The sequence below is a fragment of the Girardinichthys multiradiatus genome, chromosome 5 (assembly GCF_021462225.1).
Source record: "Girardinichthys multiradiatus isolate DD_20200921_A chromosome 5, DD_fGirMul_XY1, whole genome shotgun sequence".
Classification (NCBI taxonomy): Eukaryota; Metazoa; Chordata; class Actinopteri; order Cyprinodontiformes; family Goodeidae; genus Girardinichthys; species Girardinichthys multiradiatus.
In genome coordinates this window covers 37,412,709-37,435,710 of record NC_061798.1, presented here as the reverse complement: position 1 = coordinate 37,435,710, position 23,002 = coordinate 37,412,709, and the positions used below count along the sequence as shown (strand labels likewise).

General features: G+C 37.4%; 1 protein-coding gene across 1 annotated transcript in view; it reads right to left on the bottom strand.

Annotated features, from left to right (window-relative positions):
* LOC124869086 (voltage-dependent calcium channel gamma-2 subunit-like) overlaps positions 1–17,470 on the bottom strand; it is an 81,192-nt gene extending 63,722 nt beyond the window's left edge. The window contains exon 1 of the mRNA XM_047366816.1: positions 16,905–17,470. Within this exon, the coding sequence (XP_047222772.1) occupies positions 16,905–17,115 (211 nt within the window). The 5' untranslated portion in view covers positions 17,116–17,470. The remainder of the gene's footprint in view (positions 1–16,904) is intronic.
* Between the last annotated feature and the right edge of the window lie 5,532 nt (positions 17,471–23,002).

Genomic DNA, 23,002 nt, shown 5'->3' with positions numbered 1-23,002 from the left:
AGGACGTCTTTGTGTAGATTTGAAGAAAGCTATGTTTATGTTCCTCTGTATCTTGATGCTTTCAATCATCATACTGTTTCAGGTAAAAAATATTTTGGCTGTCTTGCCAAATATAAGCAGATCTTTGGCTTCACTATGACGGTGGTCCCAGAAATCTAATGAACATTCTAAAGACCTTATAGATCCGGTAAAAAGTTAAGTTAGTTAGCAATATCTGTACGGCAGGTAGAGGCTGCTTGAGGCACAGGACTAGAAAAGTCTTTTCCCTGTACTGAGGACAGAAACATCTACATTAAATCTTCCATGAGCAGTTATGAACTTCAAGATACAGCTACACCTAACACTTGGTGCTCATGGGTGGTTTAAACATCCCCCGTCTTACTTCCCAAAATTTCTGTTTGTGTCTGTGACAACATTTCTATTATGACGCATTTGATGGACAATAAAATAACTAGATGTTATTGATCATCATGGAAAGTGCATATGGATTTTGTGGTGATTTTGCTTTAAAACTGTAACAAGAACAGTCAGAAATGTTAACATTGCAATCATTAAAACCATGACAAAGATAATCATTCTTATCTGGCTGATGTTTTATATTGAGAATATATTATTCTGTATATTATTTTTCTATATAATCATACAAGTAAATGCAGAATAATATCAAAAAAGCAGGTTCATTTTCACAGTTTTTATTTTATTGACAAAATATATTTTACAACATTCAGGTCAATCGTAGTGTGGGTAAGTGAGAATGTAATTACTTAACTCACTAGTCTAGATAACAGTAGCCCCTATGTGTGTAAAATGTCCTTTACGGTGTGGATGCATACAAATATGTGGGGGTTTTGCTTATATTACTTGATGCCTAAATCATATCAGTCAAACTATAAGGAAAAGCTTTGTGTGAAGACACACAAGTACACACACACACACTCACACACACACACACACACACACACACACACACACACACACACACACACACACACACCAGCAGTCTGAATAATATGGCCTACAGATGACAGCAATGTTACTCCATCGGTTTGGCCATATGTTATGACTAACAAACTCCATAGCTGCTTTACTGGCGTTCACACTGCAGCAGTTCGATTATCTGACACCACTTTCACTGATTGTGGTCATCGTCAGAGCCAGAAGGTCCTTTTCTGCAAAAATAGCCCTAGTTTATACTTTTGTATCCACAGATAATGTGTTTTTTTCTTTTTTTAAGTGAGCACAAATATTTCACAAATGCAACTGGCTCACTGTGACGAATTAAACTTTTCCACCCCTTTTAATGCATGGAAGCATACGCAAAATCCGGGTGAAGTCCCGCAGTCATTCCCTTTGCCTTCTCATATTTTTAGGTTTACAAAGCAGTCAGCCTGTCAGCACCTCTCCCACCAGGCGTTAAACAGGTTGCATGGAGGTGCCAACAGCTCTCAACAAAACTCTCAACCCAGTAAACTGTAATACAAAGAGCATGACATACTGTTACTACTGTAGGATGATGGGCCTTGCTGTGAAACACAGCATTTGCAGCTGTTTTAGGGGAAATCACAGCAGTAGGGCTATAAAGGGCCATAACCAGGCATGCACTCAGCGCTGCTACTTTCAACATTGAAATAATAGATTATTTTATTTTATCTGATATACTAAAATATAATGCCACTTTACATTTTCTAAAATACAGACGAGTGCAACATCCATGTCCAGAACACAGGTACATTTCTACATTTAGAATGCATTCGGGTTACTGCATATCTGGTGGACTTGTTTTTTGTATCACTTTTTACTTTTGGGACAAAAGCAAGAATGATTTTAGGGTCATATGGTAACATCAGCAGCAGGTAACATAAGCCAGCAGCAGTAACAGCATAGTCCTATCGGCAGTGACTCTTTTTGGCTTTTTGGCTTCATCAGCTGCATTCTTCTATGCTTGTTCAATCTATACACCACCGGCTTCAGGGGGATCATTGTGTGTGAAACACATTTCAGTTCAAGTCTTATGGTACCCATGGTTTGAATCAAGCCTGAAGTGTCTCATTTACTAGTGATATCTTCAGGGACTTTACCTAGTGTAAAAAACACCCATTTACTTCACTCTTCAACTGTTCCTTTATGACTCTTGCTATGCAAATAGCCCACCAGTTCCAGCAAGTAATCTAAGAGCTGTCCATCTGTGAATGATACCTTCTTGTCTATGATGTGTTGTTAGTTCATTTCAGAAATCATATATTTGCATATACATTCACATCTTGCAAGCATGCAAGTCCTGTGAGAGCTGGGCCTTATTTTGCCAACCTAGCTTGAGCTTTCTAACTATTTTTGTTGTTAATGTTTGACCTATCTACAGCAGTTTTGTTTCCATTACATTTGCATGTGCCAGATATTCTTCACCATGTTGTACCACTTGATGATGATGTTGGTTGATGATTAGTTTGTCACAGGGATTTAGTGGTTTATGTTGACAAAGGTTTTGCATGTACTGGAGCATTGTTGTATGATATATCAAGGAGATTGGGTTGGCAGGAAATAGTCTAATGGTAATTGTAATGACAAAAACAGATAATTTCCTAAAACTTAATAGGATAGAAAAGGATATAGACAGACGGATTGGGGCCACGTCTGCATAATTGTGTGTAAAACTCTGTTCTTTTGTTGTAAGTAAAAAGCTGTAACATAAATCAAAGCTCTCAATTTACTGGTGAATGACAAGGAAAATAATAAAGGCATAAAATGGAAGTAAAAAAAAAATGCCCTCTACCTCCTCTCAAGCTCCTTTCCTCATTTATAAGAACAAAGGAATGTGCCACAGTATTGATTTGCTGCGCCCAGTAAAATCTCATTTAAGAGTTTTAACAAGCTATGGGTTTGGGATAAACTGAAGTAATACAAACAGATGCAATTAAAATTTTGATACTCGACTGAACATTGTGGTTTATTTAAAATACCCGCTGCAGTGAGCTCTTTATTGTTTTAGAGCAGCAGTGCTCCTGCAGAACTCCAGTGTACCCGCACGTCAAATCATACAGAGAGGATTACACATGGGGATGTGTGTTACTCACAATAAAAGATGGATTGAAGCTGTCATGATCTGTGAAGTGTCACGAGGCATGCACTGCAGTGTGCAGGTTTGAGCAGGTAGCCATCCAAAGGACTCTAGCAGCAACAGAGACACTTCAGATACAGGTTGCTCGTATGGAAGGTGAAAGAAAGGGAGCAAAAAGAAGAGCCACAAAAAGCCTTTGCAGCTTCTCTTTTACCTTTACAGGGGATTTCACAGCTAATTTACATGACAAACTTTTATTTTTAGAAAATAATGGCCTAATAATTTATTTCATTTTGTTCTATGGTTTTTAAATAAGGAAAGACAAAACAGGAGAGAGCTTGAACCATTAAATGTTTCTTGTATACAGAGAGATCACTGTCATGCCTCAATTGTTCATTTGTGTTAAAAAAAAATGTCCAGGTTTTTACAAGCGTAGTTGAAATATACTGGGCGTAATTTAGAATTTCAGGCAGCATGAGGTGCACATAACTAACTCCCACACTACCGTGCAATTCTTGTCATATTCATTTGATATACTTTCACCCACTATGGTTGCTTCTTTAACCTAAATGCAGACTTTCTGCTGTTGGTAGTTTATGCTTATGGTTATTTCTGTGGGTAGTTTTATCTAAACATTGGGTCAAAAACTATCACCTAGTTTGTTGGATTAGATAAGAGACTAGAAAGAGTCTCCTCATTCTTCATAGACTTTGATTTTGGACTATGGTTGAGATGGTTTATACCTCTGTGTGATCTGTAACCTTCGTATAGGAAAATACAATTTGAACACAGCATTTATTCTAACATTATTGTTGTCTTCCTCATCGGAGACTCAACAGTGGCTATAAATTTGTCAAGACTATCTCAGTGGTAAAGAAGAGCTTGATCCTCAGTAAAGTCCTACATTCCATCAAAGGAGCATTGAAAAAGTAATTCATGTCTTTATTATATTTTGCTCTGATTACTGTTAATCTCATGCTTGTGTTGATAAAAGATCTATTCAGAGGATGCAAGCTGTAAAAATGTCGCTTGCCTTCTAATAAGAACTAAGAACTCTGATTACATCACGCCTGTGCCACATCAAGATTTTTTTTAACTTGTTGCTTACTGTTTCTGAGCTGTTGCACTTTTCCAGGGCCTTAAGGTCCAGAAATGAGTTGTTAGACATTCCGATCGCAGCTCAAAGGTAGAAGTGAACAAGCTTCCTAAGTGGTGGTGCCTTATCTGCAGAAAACCTGCTTTTGAACATTAAAGGTAAATAGACTGTTATTTAAGCATTAAAAGCCTATTCATACTCTCTGGCTCTCAGTGCCAGTTGAGCAGAATATTTTAGCTTTTATTGTTCTAAATATCAAACATATTTTATTTAATTATTAAGTATTTATCTGTTTGTGTTTTATTGTTTTATTGTACTTCATATTTACCTGCTTTAACTACTGGTGATTTTGTAGCCTGTGTATCACTTTGCCCAACTGTAGTTGTTTTTAGAGCTGTGCAATAATTCTAATCACAATCGCCATCGCAGTGTGTGCAATTCTATAAGTGAAAAGGACTACTTGGATGCAATATTTGGTAGCATTCAATATTTAAGTGTCATGCATTCACGGTGGAAGGAGTACTTTGAGGATCTCTTTAATCCTGCCATCACGCATTCCCTGGTGGAAACAGAGGCTAAGGACTCGGGGTTGGACTCTTTCATCACCCAGGCTGAAGTCACCGACGTGGTTAAAAAGCTCAGCGGTGGCAGGGCTCCGGGGGTGGATGAGATCCACCCTGAGTACCTCAAATCTCTGGATGCATTGCCGGCACTAAGTCGGACCTGTTCATGCCTTCCTCGGGAGGTGTTCCAGCCACGTCCCACCAGGAGGAGGCCCATGGGATGGCCCAGGACACGCTGGAGGGACTATGTCTCTCGGCTGGCCTGGGAACGCCTTGGGCTCCCCCCGGAGGAGCTGGAGGAGGTGTCTGGGTCTGTGGAGAAGGACGTCTGGGTGTCTCTGCTGAGTCCCAGTCCTGGATAAGCGGAAGACGATGAGTACGAGTACGAGCACGAGCATTCACGTTATGCATATCTGTAAAATATTTGGACAACTTAATGGACTTTAACTTCCCTTACCACCCACACCTGGTGTATTTTCTTGGTGGCTTAGAAGCCAAAGCTGATAGAGAGTGGTGGGGATATTATGTAATAATAAAAGACAAAAAGTGTCCCAAAATGAGAGATAAATGCAATCAGTTTCACTGTTGCAATTTTTAGCAATTTTCTCAATTAAATATTTTCCTGAAATCATCATATCCTTTTTGTTTTTTTATGTAGTGAAGACATTATCTTTCACTTGACTGTGACATTGTGTATTTTCTGTGTAGCTAACAGGAAGTAAACAGAAAGACAATTTAAAATCTTTTTTGTTATCAGCACGAATTCAAGCATTTTTTTTTTACAGGTGATGGCAAACAAAAAGTGATATTAGCAGGACACTGCAACCAGGGGCATGATTGCAAATCTAGCAGCTAGAAAAGAGGACCTTCAGACTTACTGATATGTAAAATTTATATTGCGAAGAACTTAGTCCAAGCTGGTGCTTGACATGTATTTGTTCCCACATTGACCAAAAAAAACTAATAACTAAGTCAACAGAGAAAGTAATTTTTTATGCAATTTTATATATATGGCTGCTCTTAAAGCATGTGGGTTTGGTCTCCAAAACATGTGGAAAAATGCATCAGTTCGGAGATATTACAAAATAAGAGTACACTTGGAAAGTGAAATATGCCAAAATACTAGTAAAAAGAATAATTGTATTTTATGGTTATGTTGTTTTTCAGATCTTTTGTAACCAAAATAGAAACTAAAAGGTTTAGTCAATTAGTTGCAACAGCTTAATATTGAGAATGACTTTTGTTATCCAAATTTAACTGTCAATCAAAGGCTTTTTAGACATTATGAGTTTTTGTATCTAATAATTTTTCATGCAGAATTAAAATAAAATTGATTCATTTTACCCCAATTATTACTTGTTTAGGAATCCATGTTATCAGTTATCTTTTTCAACCCACTTTTTGAGAGCTTTGATGTTAGACATTAGTCTCCAACCCTTTTGTGTTTAATCCAAACCAGCCTGGATTGATCCATATTTGAGCCAGGGGTGGTTGGCAAGATAATCTAAATTGGGCTGTTTTCAACCCGGCAGGCTTTAGAGTGCAAAATTAATTTTTACCCAATATATGCATGTAAGAACAGCCTGAGGAACAAGTAATGGTACACTTCATTCATACAATAGAAAAGAAAGGTAGAATAATATAAAGCCCTTATAGACAAGATGGTTTTTCTACATTATAATAATGGTGCAATCCCTCATAATTAGCTTGTGGCCTCAAACCCCTGGTTGGGAGCTGCTGCTCCAGTTTCTCACATGGCCTATTTGTGACTTCCTATTTACTCAACAGCTAACTTTTCAACCCAAAAAACATGTACACTGAAAGCAAAGACCACCAAGTGGGGCATTTCCAGAGGTAGTGTCAATTATCTTTATCTTTTCCACACTGTATAAATTAGAGCACAATGAAATGAGCTAAACCATGGACTGCAGATTACTGACAACAAAAACAATGCAACAACAGACCTTTCACTCAAACTCAGCTATGCAGCATTTTAGTTTGAATATGCACATTATACATACTACAGCACTCTTGCACACTGTGGCTTTTTGTCATACCACTGACTGCTAACACCTCTGTCCTGTTGCATAACCCTGTTTGTGAAACATCTCAGTATCTGCAAAAGAGCAAACACACTACTGGATGGACGCACCTGTGCAGCTCTGTCATTTTTAAGATATTAACACAGGAGGCTTTTGGCACCATGGTCACACAGGCAACATACTAAAGATTAAGATTGAATTAAATAGACGTCCTGTTTACTCAGATGCAAACCAGACGCAACACCAGTAATAGTGATACCACAGTTAAATTCAATAAATAGGCTGACCTAAAACATTATCCACAAACAGCATCCACCATTTGCCCATTTGTTGTAATTTTAAATATGAGATATGGGATTAAAATTTTCCAAAATAACAAGTCGCTTTTAAAAATATTTAACATAACAGTATTCTGTTTTTTAGAGTTATCAATTTGGAAATAAAAAAAAAATGAGGAAATAATTGTAATATGGGCCATTGTTTTAAATCATAAAATACAAAAAAATCTTAATGCAAACAACAGAATTTGTTTAATTTGTCAAGCAAGGTGTAAAGGCTTGCATGTTTCTGTGTCACTTCTGCATGTTTTAATGTTTTTGTATGTAAATATGTCCTGTGTGTGATTTTGTTTGTGTGTCACTGATGTCCCTCCCATGGAGCAGAGCGAAGTGTTTGTCAGTCCCAGGTGGTGTGTGTGCGCACTTGTAAACAATCTCTTTGATTGAGAGACCGTGATGTCCGTTTGACAGGCGGCCTTGTGCTGCCAACAGACTGCTGTATCGCCATAGTTACACAGTGTCATGTGGCCATCAATACCCAGCACTGCCACAAAAGAGGACAAGGAGAGTTGCTACAAATAGAAGCTGGTAGAGACCATATCAATGTGGTAAACAGGACAAGGTTACTATTAGACTTAAATGTTACTTTAGTAAAAAAAAAAAAAAAATGTAAAAACATTTAAGGTTAAGGGTGTAGGAGGATGAGCAATCTTTTTGTCTGCTCCCCTATTGAGAGGTTGCCACAGCAAGTCATTACAACTTGCACAGAGCATTCACAAAGTTTTTACTCCGGATGCTCTTCCTGACGCTTAAAAAGATGTCAAAAATGATGCCCAATAATGCTAAAAACTCATATTTTAAGCATTGATTTGGAAGAAAAGACTGACCTGTAATTAAGCAAAATAACCACAACTTGATAATACTACCTATAGCAGAGGTCATCAACATGTGTATAATTATGTGCCATTATCATTTAAAACCTTTATTTTACTGCTATAAGCTTGAATACTGACCACCCCTTATATGCAAAACATTTCAATAAGATGTAATTCACAAAACAGCCAACACTCTGCAAGGTGTGCTTTTTTCTGATGTTGCTAGATGATACAAACTATGATCTTTTCCTTAATTTAAGTAAGTTTGGCTTACAAAAATAACCATGCCTCAGATGATAATAGAAGTAACCTGTCCTCTTCAGGTTCAAGGTCCTGCATTTGAACTATTTTACCATCACCCTCCTTGTAGAACCTTTTCCAGATCTCCTTTTCTATGAATTTATTGGGCAATTCTTATATGGCACAAAAAATGAAAGCCATAGAGTGCAAACGTAACCTGCTATCACATCACTCTTCCTGTATTGCCATGTATTTTGCCACAATGAGAGATGTGTGATACACAGGTCTAAATGTGATGAAACAATTTTGTGGATTTTGTGGAACATCAAATTCCATCACATCTTTTAAGGACCTGTGTTGATTTTGATGGGCCCTAGTTTAAATATTGCATGTGTGGTACATCAATTTTGCAGTGAGGTCACTGTCTTGTGCATTTCTTTCCAAGAATCAGCTGACCACCTAGGAATGAAATTTAAATGATCTATGAATGCCCAAAAGTGGTCAAAAAATAACTAGTCAAATTAATCAGAAAGTAGGTCATGCAGTTAGTTTCACTTTTACTTTTAACCATTTGGCATCCTGGTGTGAGTGAATCTTCATCAGAGCAGATAGATTATTTGCATAGCGTTACGTTAGAAGTTATCCTTTGAACATTGCTAAAATATTTAGCAGTTACATCAGCTCTGTAGCAGTGGCATTTTTCAACAAGTCCACAAAACTCTGCACTGGATTAAGCTCCCCAGCCTGGCTTAGCTGGTTATCAAATTATGTATACCACGAAATGTGCAGACAGATGACATTAGAGCATTATTTACCAAAGGCAGTACCCTTAAGTGTTATTACTTTCCTTTGTTACTGGTTCCGAATTGTATGTAAGTCATCCCAAACATCTGAGACAATGGCTGATATACACCGCCCTCCTGAAAGTCAGCTACATTGTTGTTATATGTTTTGTTAAGGTATGCAATATATGGATGAGGTATGATTAAAAGCCTTCAATTGAATGCATTTTTAGTTAATTAGCTTTCACAATTTAACAAAAGGTTTTTTAATGAAAGATACATTTAAATTGGACCACAAACACATAGTTTGGATAATTAAGACACTAGAGAAACTAGGAGTTATCTAATGTGTTTTACATCCAAAAATAACATTGCTAAAATCAACATGGGGATTCTACATTTTGACAAGAAGTAATTTTGTGTTTTATTTGTATATAAACACTCGAGAAGGTTCAAGATACACACACTTACACAGGCCATGTCAAAACACCAAGAAAAACCAATTTGGCCACTGTAACAAATGTTACAGTAGCTGTTACCCTATTACTTTGAGAGTCTACATTTTGTGTGGGCCTGAAATTAAACGTGTCACATTTTTCGAGTGTCTTTTGCTTTTAATGCTCTTTAACTCAATTTGTCTAATGTGTTTGAATCGGGATGTAAGGTGTAAACTTTTATGTGTTATGTTGCCTCAGGATGGGATACGTTACTTTTGTCAGGACAACATGATCTCATTTTATTTGATCTTTTTCCATATTTACTCGTCTACAGATTTAAAAAAAAACAATCACTGCACTGAACAGTCTCAGTGGTATTAGATGGTTAAATATTTATTGGCTGAATTGTTCAGAAAGTTGGTCAGACTTCTTCAGATAAAAGCTGGTCTAAACATTTAGCATAATGTAGGTTCAATCTTCATTGGCAGAGCATCTGCATAGGGTAGAATGAGATTCAGTAATTAACTAAGCAATTGCAGTGATTCTGCATTACATATGATGTGTCAGAGTTGTAGTGCTCATGCTGCTAAACAATTTGCTCTCTCCAAAAAAATTCACCCTGGCTTAACTGGCCATCAAGGTGCGTAAGCCACAGTTTCAAATGCATAAGAAAGTGATGCTGGATCATTATTTACTGTGAGATGCATCTTCCTACACCTTTTAATTGTGAGGCAAATATGCAATAGTGTGATGTGGTATTATTTCTCTTTATCTTGATATTTATATTTTCCAATGACACGTGCTGCATTTTTGGTTTCAGCACTTCTTTTAATTGCTTTGTAGATGTTATGAGGAAGCTGAGACTTTAGACATAGTGGAGTGAATAAAGCAGGATGGACTGCAGTACTTGCAAACTAAGGAGTGATGATCCTGGAACATGTTAATATGAAGGTGTTTCCATGTATCCTGGACAATAAATGTTAGCTGTTTTTAGCTGAGTTTTCATCTGCATTATCTACAAAGAAAATGCACATTATACTATTCAATTTGGAAGCTGCTGCTGAAGCTCCATTTGTAGTCCGAAGCTCTGTCCAAATTCAATGTTTCAGTCCATTTCTTACTTTCAACTTTGCCTAACTTTTTCACTTGTACTTTCACAATAATTAAGCTAAAATTATTTTTATTGGGGTGACTTTCCACCATAAGTGACTGCCCTATTGCTGTAATAAATTTTTATTACAATGCAAATTGATATGCATGTTTTACCCTTTAACTTGTGTTTTTCACATTAACAACAAGTGTACATACAACTAAACCTGTTTACAAATGCAAGCAAGCCGCACATTAACTAAAACAAGTTTGTTGAGATTTTCCATGACTCAAAGAATTCTCTTTGTTTTCACAAACAAAATAATTTTCAGCAGAATACTAGTATAAACACATATCTTCAGTTTTCTAAGGTACTCACAGCTATTTTCCAGTAACATACATTCTGTCAAACACACCTCACTTGCTTTCAAACCTGCCATGATGGAGATTAATGACAGCATTTAGAGCCTGCTGAGTTCCACCTGTCAAAGCTGAAGTCTCCGAGGCAGAGCCGATCTGTGCCTATGGACAAGCGACTGTCCCAGGGCAAGATTCATCATGGAAGCCAACAGCAGACTGGATTTCTGGAGCCAGCCTCAATAGCTTGACCACCGACATGGAGCCATTTGTCCAGTATGACAGGCACACTGAATGAATCCAAGTGGAGCAGACTGCATAGCTGTTCTCATGAGTGAAGTGGGGTCAGTTATGTGGGGTCTTTGATTTTAGAGTTGGTCTTTGAAGAATAAGACAAGACAGTATTTCAATATTACAATCAATTTGTATTGAAATAAATGTTGAGAAAGTGCAAACTTTTTCAGTTCAGTTTAATGGCAGATATGTGCCATAATCAAAAGCAAGATGTGGTTTTACAGAATATTAGAAAGTGTGAAGATTTTTGCGCCAGGCGTAGGAAATTTATAAATGTCTTTATTTTATATTAGTGGTGTTATTATGTTTTCTCTGAGGTTTTGGGTCTTAGCAAGATGATAAGAAACTTTGTTGCCATTCAGCAAAATAACTTATTACAAAAATATAAACATTTAATGCATGGGGTCTTGCAGTATTACTATTTTAAATTTTACCAAATTAAAAATTAATGCACCAATAAAAATTTTGAAATGCAGTATATGTCAGTGTAACCTGTTCATTTCATATAATCATTGGTTATAACAGTCACTGGATCGTAAAGTCTTATGTTGTGTTAAAAGAACTCATAGGTTTCCTATTTTTTCAAGTCTTCTTTGAATTTGAGCTTTCACTGTCTTACTGCCATGGCAAGGTTGAAAAGTAAAAAATAATCTCAAAGTAAGTTGTTTGTTTTTTTGAAAACTATTTCAAGAAACTCTGTGGTTGCGGCATATTGAAGACGGAGTTTGACAGCTGTCTTGGCTTGTCAGTCACGTCTATTACAGTATCAACAACAGGCCGCTCACAGAGTACTGTTTGATGCTGACTGGTTGCATGTCTCTGTGTAAAGGAAGAACAACAATGGCTTTTATGTCCTTTTCTTTGTCAGACACCATAAATAGTGTGTTTTTTTATTTTTATTTTAGATCTTCAACTTTGTTCTTCCTGAAACTTAGTAAAATTTTGTAATTGGAGATCACTACACTATTTTACAATAAGCTGTTTTTTACAATGTTAAAATCAGTTGCTCTTAATTACTTTTCAAATTTGTTCTTCTACAAAACAAAGAACTATTGAAAGTAATGCCATGCTCTGTACACAATATCAGCACCAGTTACATGTCATTCTTTAATTAATTGTGGAATAAATACACCAAAATATTATCTAAAGCATAATGTTCACAATTATCACAATCGTATGAAAATCCCCATATCACGTCAAAGAATGGTGACAGAAAATTACCAACCCATGACACTGTAAATAATCACCTACAAAGGTTTAGGGTCTTTAGTAATTGTCGAAATTATATGTATGTGTATATTAATCCTTAGGAAAAACACAGGAATTGATCAAAACCTTAATAGACACCTAAAAAGATATCCAGAAACCTGTATCAGTAGGTAAAAGCCTGATTGGTGTATCTCAAACTCAAATGTGACTGGATTATTATTATTTTCTAAAACTTTGACCTGAAATTACTAATTGACCTACTAAAATGTGGTCAAAATTATTATTGTTTGTTGACTGTGGAGTGATAGTGTATCATGTGAAATTATGATACTTCATGTTACTACCTATTACAATTGCCTTCTACCTATTACAGCTGCCTGAAAGATGCTTGATACAAGAGATCATGTGAATTTTTTTTTCTCTGAACAGGATTACTTCAATCATCAGATTACATATCATTTGTGCTCCCCAGCCACTGAACCACTTACTGGAGCTTTAGATAAACTGACGGTCTGCATCTTTATTTTTTACCAGTGGATTATTTTTGTAATCTGATTCCCTGCAATTAGTTATTGCGCAATCCTGGTATGTCACTGGCTGCAGCTTTAGATAAAGAGACTGTCGACAGTAAGGACTAGGAAAATTACCAAACATGTTGGTTGTAACAAAAATTTATGTCAGAGCTGTAATGGGGTATAATTTTAATAAGATTGCAGGGTTTCATTTTTACATCTGTATTTAACCAATGTATAAAAATTATGTAATTTAACCTAAAAAAATATTTCTAGTGTCAGTGCAGATATTTCCAGATTTGCAATGCTGACAGGTAGCAACAGGAGAAAAAACCTAAAGTTTCTGACCAGTATCTGCACATTATGTACATCCTGTCCCCAGCATTAAACAGAAATTGCAGCAACGCTGTGATGTATTATGTTAAAAGCTGCAGTAAGATAGGTTAGATAGAATGTGGGCCTGCGTGTTAAAGATAGCATAAGATGCCTGAGGGCGTGTGACAGCAAACCAGAGCTGCTTCGTTTTTCTCTCTTTTTTCCTGTCTTTCTCAGCAACTCCCAATTGTCCCCTTCTCCCTCTCATTCCTCTCTCCTCACCACACAGTTTGTATAGCAACAGTAGCTCTGATGGCAATGCAAAGCGTATGAGCTGGATATCTTTCAGAATCTCTACTCTTAATCATTTTGAATCTCTGGTGCCAAGGACACTGTGCATGCTGAGAGTGTGCAAAGTAAAGCCACTTTGCAAAGAAAATAAGCTTTTTACATGGAGGGAGTTGCTTCGATTGTTTTCCCTTCAACAAATGTGTTGATGTTTTCACAGTTTTGCAATTTCACTCATGATTTTATGTTATATGTTTACATATGGTGTCGTATAATCCAACTATATTTTGATAGTCTTGTTTCTAAAAACAATTAGACAATTAGAATCTTTCATCTCACAATTCATTTTCACTATGTAGCAATGTAACCGGGATCCATATCAAGATGATAAATCATTGTAAAGTCTGAATTTAAATCAAATTAAAACCTAAATAATGTTAAACTAGTTTTATTATTATTTTGTCTCTTACAGGTAAATGTTACACTGTGGCCACAATCTTATATGCAGAGAAATAAGTTGTAAGTCACTTAGAGAAATATTTTATTAGGTTAAAAATGCATTAATTTCCATTTAAAATCTTAATATTGGAACCTTATTTTAGGAAGCAACATGTAATCTTTGGTATTATGAGTAACAAAAGGTAGACAAAGAAATGCCATAAATACCTAAATAATAAATAATGTTGCAGCTATGAGCAACTATAAATTAATTCAGGACATCAAGTAAACTTCTCCAAAGCATACCATTTTATAGATATTACAGATAAAACTTTAAGTAATTAGTTCACTTAAGAGCAAACAAGCTTGATTCATTGATTCATTGATTCATTGTAATTTGACAATCTTATAACAGAACAATACGCTTTCTTTTTATTTTTGTTTATCAATTAAAGTTGTTATTAAATAAAAACATAAATATAACTAAATATTTGTTATCCTTCTAATTAAGAATGTCTAGACATATATGAGGTGACATATATATTAAAATTTAAACAAACTTTAAACAACTATATTTTAAGAATTAAGTTACCTCTTTCTGTAACACGTTCTTTACATCAATATGCACTATACATTAGAGTAGCATCACTTAAGTACATGAATTCTACAAAAACAGGAAATTTAAATGTTATTATATTCAAAGGTTCTGACTGATGGTTGAAACACCGTGAAAAAATGTAGAGATGACTCAAACCAAGACAAGAATAAACAAAAGCATCATGTAAGGTTGAGTGCTGTTCATTTTATCCCTTCAACCTCTGCACTTAAGCAGGTGTATGTATAAAACCAAAGAAGTCGGATTACTGATGAACTGAAATCTTTACATAGTTTATTTATCTCAGCTGAGGATAGAAACAGGATAATTGACAGGATTAGATGACCAATTTGACAATGTGATCACCTCAAAATGTCCGTATTATGTCTAAAAATGAGCGAGCCCCTATACAAAGACATTTGCAAGTAACAGGTAGATGCTGCCTGACAAAGTCAGAATATAGACAGTATTGTATTTTAATAACCAAGCAGATTTTCACAATCAAAGTCCCAAAATGTCACATGCAGCCTCCGATATTAGATTGAGCATTAATAGAAGCCACACAGAAGGTGTTTTTCCTCTATTTCAAATCCACACAGAAAATAAAGACAAAAGCGATTCCTGTGGCAATCTTATACAGACAGAGAGAGGACCATATGAATCATGACAGAAATCTCACAATTGCTGCCAATCTATGTCATCAGCCTATGGCTTTATCTTGTGAATCAGGTGAATGTGGGGCCTGTTATGTTCTGATTCAGTCTAATGATAGAAAGAACAGGACTGGTCTGTGTGTGTTTGTGTGTGTTTGTGTAATGTGTCTCTCTTTATGTGTTTGAGTGTGTCTATGTAGTGTGTCAAATCTGTTTCACACTTAAGGAGACATTTCACAGTTTCCCTATTGTATAATCACAAACAAACTCACACGGCAAGACACATATGCTTTGAGCTCTTTTTTTCTTCTCTTAACAGAACATATGACTAAACAATCAGCCAAACCTCTGCCGCAATAAATCAATTTTCTGTCTATATCAGATGTCTAAAATGGTAGCATGTGTACCCTACCTTTGTCTGAGTCTTGAACCTTAGAGAGGGTCAGATTTTGAAAAAAATATACTTCATTCTCCAATAAGCCCTTAAACTGTCAAAACAAAGAAACTGCTGCATTACAGCTTATTTGCCACCTTAACAGATTGATGGAATTAGGATTGTGGGTTTAATGGCACCTTTTCCACCAAACCAGTTCCTTAACTGGTGCTAAAGCTTACTTAGCACCCCTTATATGTGTTTCCACTGACCAAACTCTAGCTTTATCTCTGAAAAACCGGTGGTAATCTAACATGTGGGGGTTTACTGGGAACTGCAGCCAATTAAAACTATGTGGGCTCCAGTGTTTAACACTCCAGAGTTTTGTTGAATTTTCATCGGTCAGATATTAAATATATTGGCTTTTTTAACACTCCCAGTAGTGTTTAACTCCCGTTGTCCAACTACTTGTGTGTTAAAACCACCTACCCTTGCAGAGCACACACTGGCAGGCTCTCTCCTATGATCAATTTAGAGAGACCAATTACCCAAAAATGTTTTTGCATGGTAGGAAGAGTACCCACTGCACAGTTCAATGCTGTTGTTTCAACTTTTGTTGTTGTTTCCCTCGTTGCCCCCACCCTTTTTTGCTTCCTTTCATTCCCTTATTACATTTGTTTCTAAGCGTTGCAAACTGCTCACTGTGTTGCCTGAATCAAATTTGGTCTAACATCCCTGTAAATTAATAAAGTCAGTAGTGCAAATAGGGAAATAGATTATTCCCCCCCTTTGTATAGCGAATATGCCGTGATGGTGCAAGGCAACCAGTTCAACCTCACTGTTTTTCCTAAGCTGTGAGAACAGAAACTCTTACAGGGAGTTTTCAGTAAAACCCCCTGTAAGATCTAAAACAAGTGTTCAACTGCCTACTAAAAGAATATCAGATTTTCTTTTTCTGACTCAGAGAACTAGAAATGGCACCACTTGTAGATTCATAAATGGAGTGGTGGAGCTGTGCTTGAGCCGTACACCTGACTAGAACATTGATATTAAGTAAAGTGGCTGTTTGCAAAATTTTCTGAGCTTGTACTGTAAAAAGCAAACCTCAAACATTATTAATGAGACAACAGATAGATAGATAGATAGATAGATAGATAGATAGATAGATAGATAGATAGATAGATAGATAGATAGATAGATAGATAGATAGATAGATAGATAGATAGATAGATAGATAGATAGATAGATAGATAGATAGATAGATAGATAGATAGATAGATAGATAGATAGATAGATAGATAGATAGATAGATGTGCTGAGAGCAGCATTGGTGGCAGGTCTGTGCATAATATGTATATATATATATATATATATATATATATATATATATATATGTACATATCTTTGGCTCACCTTCTAGGCAGCACGTCCTCCAGAGGCCTGAGTGCGTCATTACCTCCTCGTTCTTCTTGCTTGTCTCGTTTTCGTTGGTGCTCTTTATCTTGCAGACGCCACGCGAGTACAGCCAATAGTCTGTCCCCACAGCGATAGTCATGAGGCTAAAGGCAGCAAAGGCCCCCACTGTGGTCAGCAGCATCTGAACTCCGCGGTCAAACACGCCCATGTTGCCACATTCCACGAAAGGGGGGCCCCCTTTCCTTTTGATGTAAAGGAAGTAAATATTTGTGAGTTTGCGTCGCCACGCCAGCTCGGAAAGCGGGGGGTGGGCTGCGTCGGATGGACGACGGTAACGGGGGACTGTTGAGGGGGCGGGGGAATTAGGGGAGCTCGGGGGAAATCGTATGGTTGGTTTTTGGGGGGGGACCAACAAACAGACGAAAAAAATTTGGAAGACGATTAAGGTTTTAGGTGGGTTTCTGGCTGTTTGACCCAACAAAAGGGTCAAACACCCTTTGGCAATGACAGCAACACTCTTAGAGGTAAAGTTCTCTAAATTCTGAACTTCAGATGGCAGTAAGTTGCCCTACTCTGGAAATAAAAAAGGCTGACCTAAAAACACGAGCTTCCAGCAGATTCCACAAGAGACCTGGTCTGGGATCTGGGCCTACTTTGTTGAGTTTGAAGGCCTCTAAATGTCAAACTCTGAAAAAGGTCAAGATAATGAGAAGATGGAGGACTTTGGCTGTTTCAGACCTTATTTTGGCTTTCTGATACATTACAGTCCTCACAGCTTTAATGGTGATGCATGGAATAATGTACATGTGGCACAAGAAGACGGTCTCATGCAGCCAACACCGGCATCCGCAGACTTTCTTATAGACTCAAACTTTCATGCACACACATCTGTACATGCATGAGCACCCAAATGCACACAGTTTCCGTTGAAATTAATTCATACTGAAAAGAGATTAAGGGGGAGTGGTGGTGGAGTGTGGTTAAGACAAATACAGTTAGCGGCCTGGTTTCCTTCAAAATAACCCCCTACCCCCCGAAAGGAACAAAAGCAGCAATCACCAATGGAGAATTCACTGATGGGACTAATTAGATGTACTCAAAATTATACACAAACTATATAAATGTATCTCAAGCATGATTCGAATAATCAAGCTATAACATAAAATATATTATGGGGAAAGGGGATGATGGAAGGCAGGCAAGAGAGACAGGGCCAGGTATATAGGAGAAAATTAGTACTAGACGTCTCAAAAGAAATTCAAAGTAGCAGAATCAAACATTTCTCAAAAATCAAGGAGAAAATGTAAAATGATGCAAAATATGCTGGTAATATGACTGCCATTGAACCCACTCCTTAAGAGATGATGGAGCATAGAAACAAGGAAGAGATGCTCCTCTCTGTAAAAAAAGAAAAAAAAGAAAAAAGGATAAATGAAGAAAAAAGAATCAAGATACAGTTAAAAAAAAATCAAGCAGCCTGTTTGGTTGTTCTTTTTTCTGAAATTACGATCCCCAGTTTCCATATGTGGTCCCTAGACCTTTCTCCGGCAACAGCGGAAACCTGCTGTTAGGGGATCGGGGCAGCGGCAGCGACGGTACACCGTGGATAAAGGGGCGCATCCAGGCGAAGAGGCCGAGCATCACCGGTCATGTAGCCGGTCGCGGCTGGAGAAGAATACGGTGAGATGAACGAAGCTTTCCAGGTGCCCCGGAGCCCCTTCTTCCTGCATGAAAACAACAGATCCCAGACGATTATGTTACGGTCAGCCGGAAAACAGCGAGAGTACACAGACACGGCCACTAACTGTCATCCCGTAAAAATGGTCAAACATGATCGAAAAGGGTTTTGTCTCTATTTTATTTTATTTATTTATTTATTTTTGAAGAGCTGGCGTTGCGCGACGCGTCTGTGTGCGCAAAATGCCGAGAGAGAGATGGAGAAAGAGAGAGAGAGATGGAGAAAATTTCAAGTAGAGCAACACGTCAATCCTTGGTTTCCTCGTTTTTCTTCTTCGCAGAGCTGAGATAGAAGTGCAGAAAAGAGAGGAGGAGGTGGAAGAGGAGGTGGAGAAGGGGGTGGATTATGGTTAAAAGCAGGGGATGAAAAAAATCTACAGTGCCAGAGAGCCAGGAAAAACCGGAGAGTGTGGAAGATGTTCCGTGCGCAGCAGCAGCGCTGTACTCAAAAACAAGCGCCCCCATCTCCCCCTTAATAAATAAACATATAAATAAATAAATACATTCAAGTCAATGCAATATTACTTTACGAAAATGTACATTTTGTAAGTTTACAACCTACATTTTCCTTGTAGTTTATCTGGATTTCAGGTGACAAACCAACACAAAGCAGCACATAATTACAAGTTGGAAGAAAAAGGTTTTTTTTATTTTACAAATGAAAATATTAATAGTGTGGCCCACGTCTATTTGGCCCACTCTACTCTGACATCCCTAAATACAATCCTATGCCACCAATTGCCTTCATAAGTCATCTAAAGATTCGCTGAACAAACAGGATAGTGAAGACTAAGAAGCACAGCAGACAAGTTAAGAAAAAAGTTGTAGAGAAATTTGAAACTGCATTACTTTCTGAAACAATATCCCAACCTTTGAATATATCAATATGCAAAGTTCAGTTCATCAAAAGCTGAAAGACTGTGGTACAACAGCAAACCTACCTAAGTGGGGTTCACCTAAACTGACAGGCTGTTAATCAGAGAAGCAACAAGGAGGCTCATGGCAATTATGGGGTAGCTGCAGATCTCTGCAGCTCAGGTGGGAGAATCTGGGACAACCACTAGTTTTGCACACCACAAATCTGGGATTTATGGAAGATGGGCAAGAATAAAATATTGGTAAGAGAAAACCATAGTTCAGGTTGTCATGGGGCAGCCATATTGGGCAAAGAAAATATGTAAAAGGAGGTGTTTTAGTCAAATGAAAAAAACAAACAAAACAAACAATATCTATGTGAAGGGAAAACTGCACATAAAACTGAAAACACAATCCCCACAGTGAAACAAAGGCTTGGGCAGCATCATACTGTATGTTGGCCACAAGTGATATGAAGATGGATGGAGCTAAACACAGGGCAACAACTCAAGAAGACCTATTAAAGGTTGCAGAAGACTTAAAATGGGGGTGGAGGCTTATCGTCTAGCAGGGCAACAACCCAAAACATCCAATCCGAGCCACAATGGAATGGTTTAGATAAAAGCATATGTATGTGCTAGAATGGCATAGTCAAAGTCCAGGCCTAAATTCAATGAAGAATCTGTGGCAAGTCTTGACAATTTATGTTCACATCCTATCTTAGCCAGCTTGAGCTATTTTATCTCATAAGACTTGTGCTACAAAGTATTGACTCAGAAGGGGCATAAAAGTTATGCAAGCCACACTTTTTAGATTTCTGTTTCCATATGTGGAAACAGAAGTATGCCTGAAAATCATGTATCATTAAAACACACTGAAGTATGTCATTAAATATTGCCAAAATGTAAAAGTTCAAGGACTATAAAATACTTTTCTAAGCAACTGTAAATGTGCTAAAGGCCTAATGCAATTTGACAGTTTTATTGGAAAGAAACTGTTTTTCTTTTAACATTTTTGGAACACTGGAAACTATATAAAACAATGAATACCCAACAGTGCAGAAATGTACACTCACCGGCCACTTTATTAGGTACACCCTGCTAGTACCAGGTTGGACCCCCTTTTGCCATTAATCCTTCTTGGCATAGATTCAACAAGTTACTGGAAACATTCCTGAGAGAGTTTGGTCCATATTGACATGATAGCATCACACAGATGCTGCTGATTTGTCGGCTGCACATCCCTGATGCGAATCTCCCGTTCCACCACATCCCAAAGGTGCTCTATTGGATTGAGATCTGGTGACTGTGGAGGCCATTTGAGTACAGTGAACTCATTATCATGTTCAAGAAACCAGTCTGAGATGATTTGTGCATTATGACATGGCGCGTTATCCTGCTGGAAGTAACCATCAGAAGATGGGTACATTGTGGTAATAAAGGGTTGGACATGGTCTGCAACAATACTCAGGTAGGCTGTGACGTTGACACGGTTTCAATTGGTACTAAGGAGCCCAAAGTGTGCCAAGAAAATATCCCCCACACCATTAAACCACCACCACCAGCCTGAACCGTTGATACAAGGCAGGATGGATCCATGCTTTCATGTTGTTGATGCCAAATTATGACTCTAACATCTGAATGTTGCAGCAGAAATCGAGACTCATCAGACCAGGCAATGTTTTTTTAATCTTCTATTGTCCAATTTTGGTGAGTCTGTGCGAATTGTGGCTTCAGTTTCCTGTTCTTAGCTGACAGGAATGGCACCAGGTGTGGTCTTCTGCTGCTGTAGCCCATCCGCCTCAAGGTTCGACGTGTTGTGCGTTCAGAGATGCTCTTCTGCAAGTCTTGATTGTAACAAGTGGTTATTTGAGTTACTGTTGCCTTTCTATTAGCTCGAACCAGTCTGGCCATTCTCCTCTGACCTCTGGCATCAACAAGGCATTTGTACCCACAGAACTGCCACTCACTGGATATTTTCTCTTTTTCGGACCATTCTCTGTAAACCCTAGAGATGGTAGTGCGTGAGAATCCCAGTAGATCAGCAGTTTCTGAAATACTCAGACCAGCCGGTCTGGTACCAACAACCAAGCCACGTTCAAAGTCACTTAAATCACCTTTCTTCCACATTCTGATGCTCGGTTTGAACCGATCGTCTTGACCATGTCTACATGCCTAAATGCAAACAGCAAATGAACAATATCTGAGGGTGATTTTGTTGACTGATAGAAAAAAAACACCATCCAACTTTTATATGCCTGAAGGATTAATAGGTCCAAGTTCACTAGCAAAACAATAAGTACAAAAAGATGATAAAAATAACATTCGTCATGTACTGGACTGAAAAAGAGAGAAAAATAAGGTTAAAGTTCAAAGAAAAACTTAGAAAAACCTTTAGAGAGCCTTGAGTAAACAATTTCAGAAAAATAATTTCCTTGGATAAAAAAAAAAATACCAAAATGGATGAATGCTTAATGGTTTTGCTATATGTCTAAGAATATTCTAGTTTTTATTGTTTGAAAATGACAGGTCTGTGGGAATAAAAGAGCAGCAGTTGATGTTTGATGGAAAACCTTACTCTGTATTGTTAGTATAAATCCAATGTGGAGAGAAGCAAACTATTTTTATGTATTTCAAAACAAATCTACCAAAGTGGTCAAATTTCACACTTCCTATAATATCTATGTTTAATCACATTTTTAATCTGGAGGATGTCAGCTTCAAACCAACTCTAATAAACCACAGAGATTTTTCAAAGCATAGTGTACTACATTAAATACTTGTATTGGATTGCAAAGTATATCTTTATGGACCTAATTATTAATTGTTGTACATGAAAAAAAACCTGATGACTCATGAGCTGGGAGATGTATAAACCAAGTGCCCTTTGCTCAGGTCTCTTCCATCAAAGCTTCCAGCTCCACTTTTACTGCTGTCTATGTGACTCCTAACATCTTATCTCCTAATAGAGGGCATTTTTCTGATCAATAAGGTGTCACCTTGTAATCAGAGGTGCGTTATGATTTTCCTGCAGGTTGCTATGTATTCATATGTCCTACGAAGGGGAAAGGGAGACACATTTGATGGAAGGGGGGAGCAATGATTTTAAAACACCTGACTGAGCAGTTAAGCGCCTCAATGGCTTGAACAGAAGTAGATGTATTAGGCTGTAAAACTCGCTGATCCATGCTCTGTAAGTTTGACACAGTCTTATGTTTTTTATCTACTCGCCTTTCTGAAAAGAAAATGAACCTTCTGCTGTCACAACTACTCAGATTTATGCAAGGTCTTTTGTGCAGACGCTGAAGCTAATTTGCGTGAAAGACATATTTTGAGTTTTTAGCTTTGTATGAAATTTCTTACTTCTGAAAGCTTTAATCGGTGTAACATTAGTATTCCATCTCTGTGAGTTAATGGTGTCTTTTATTGGTTACTTAAAAAAAAAAGTTTTTTAGACAATTAGCAAAGATATGTGTTTAGCTTTGTTTTGAATGTTTAGGCTGC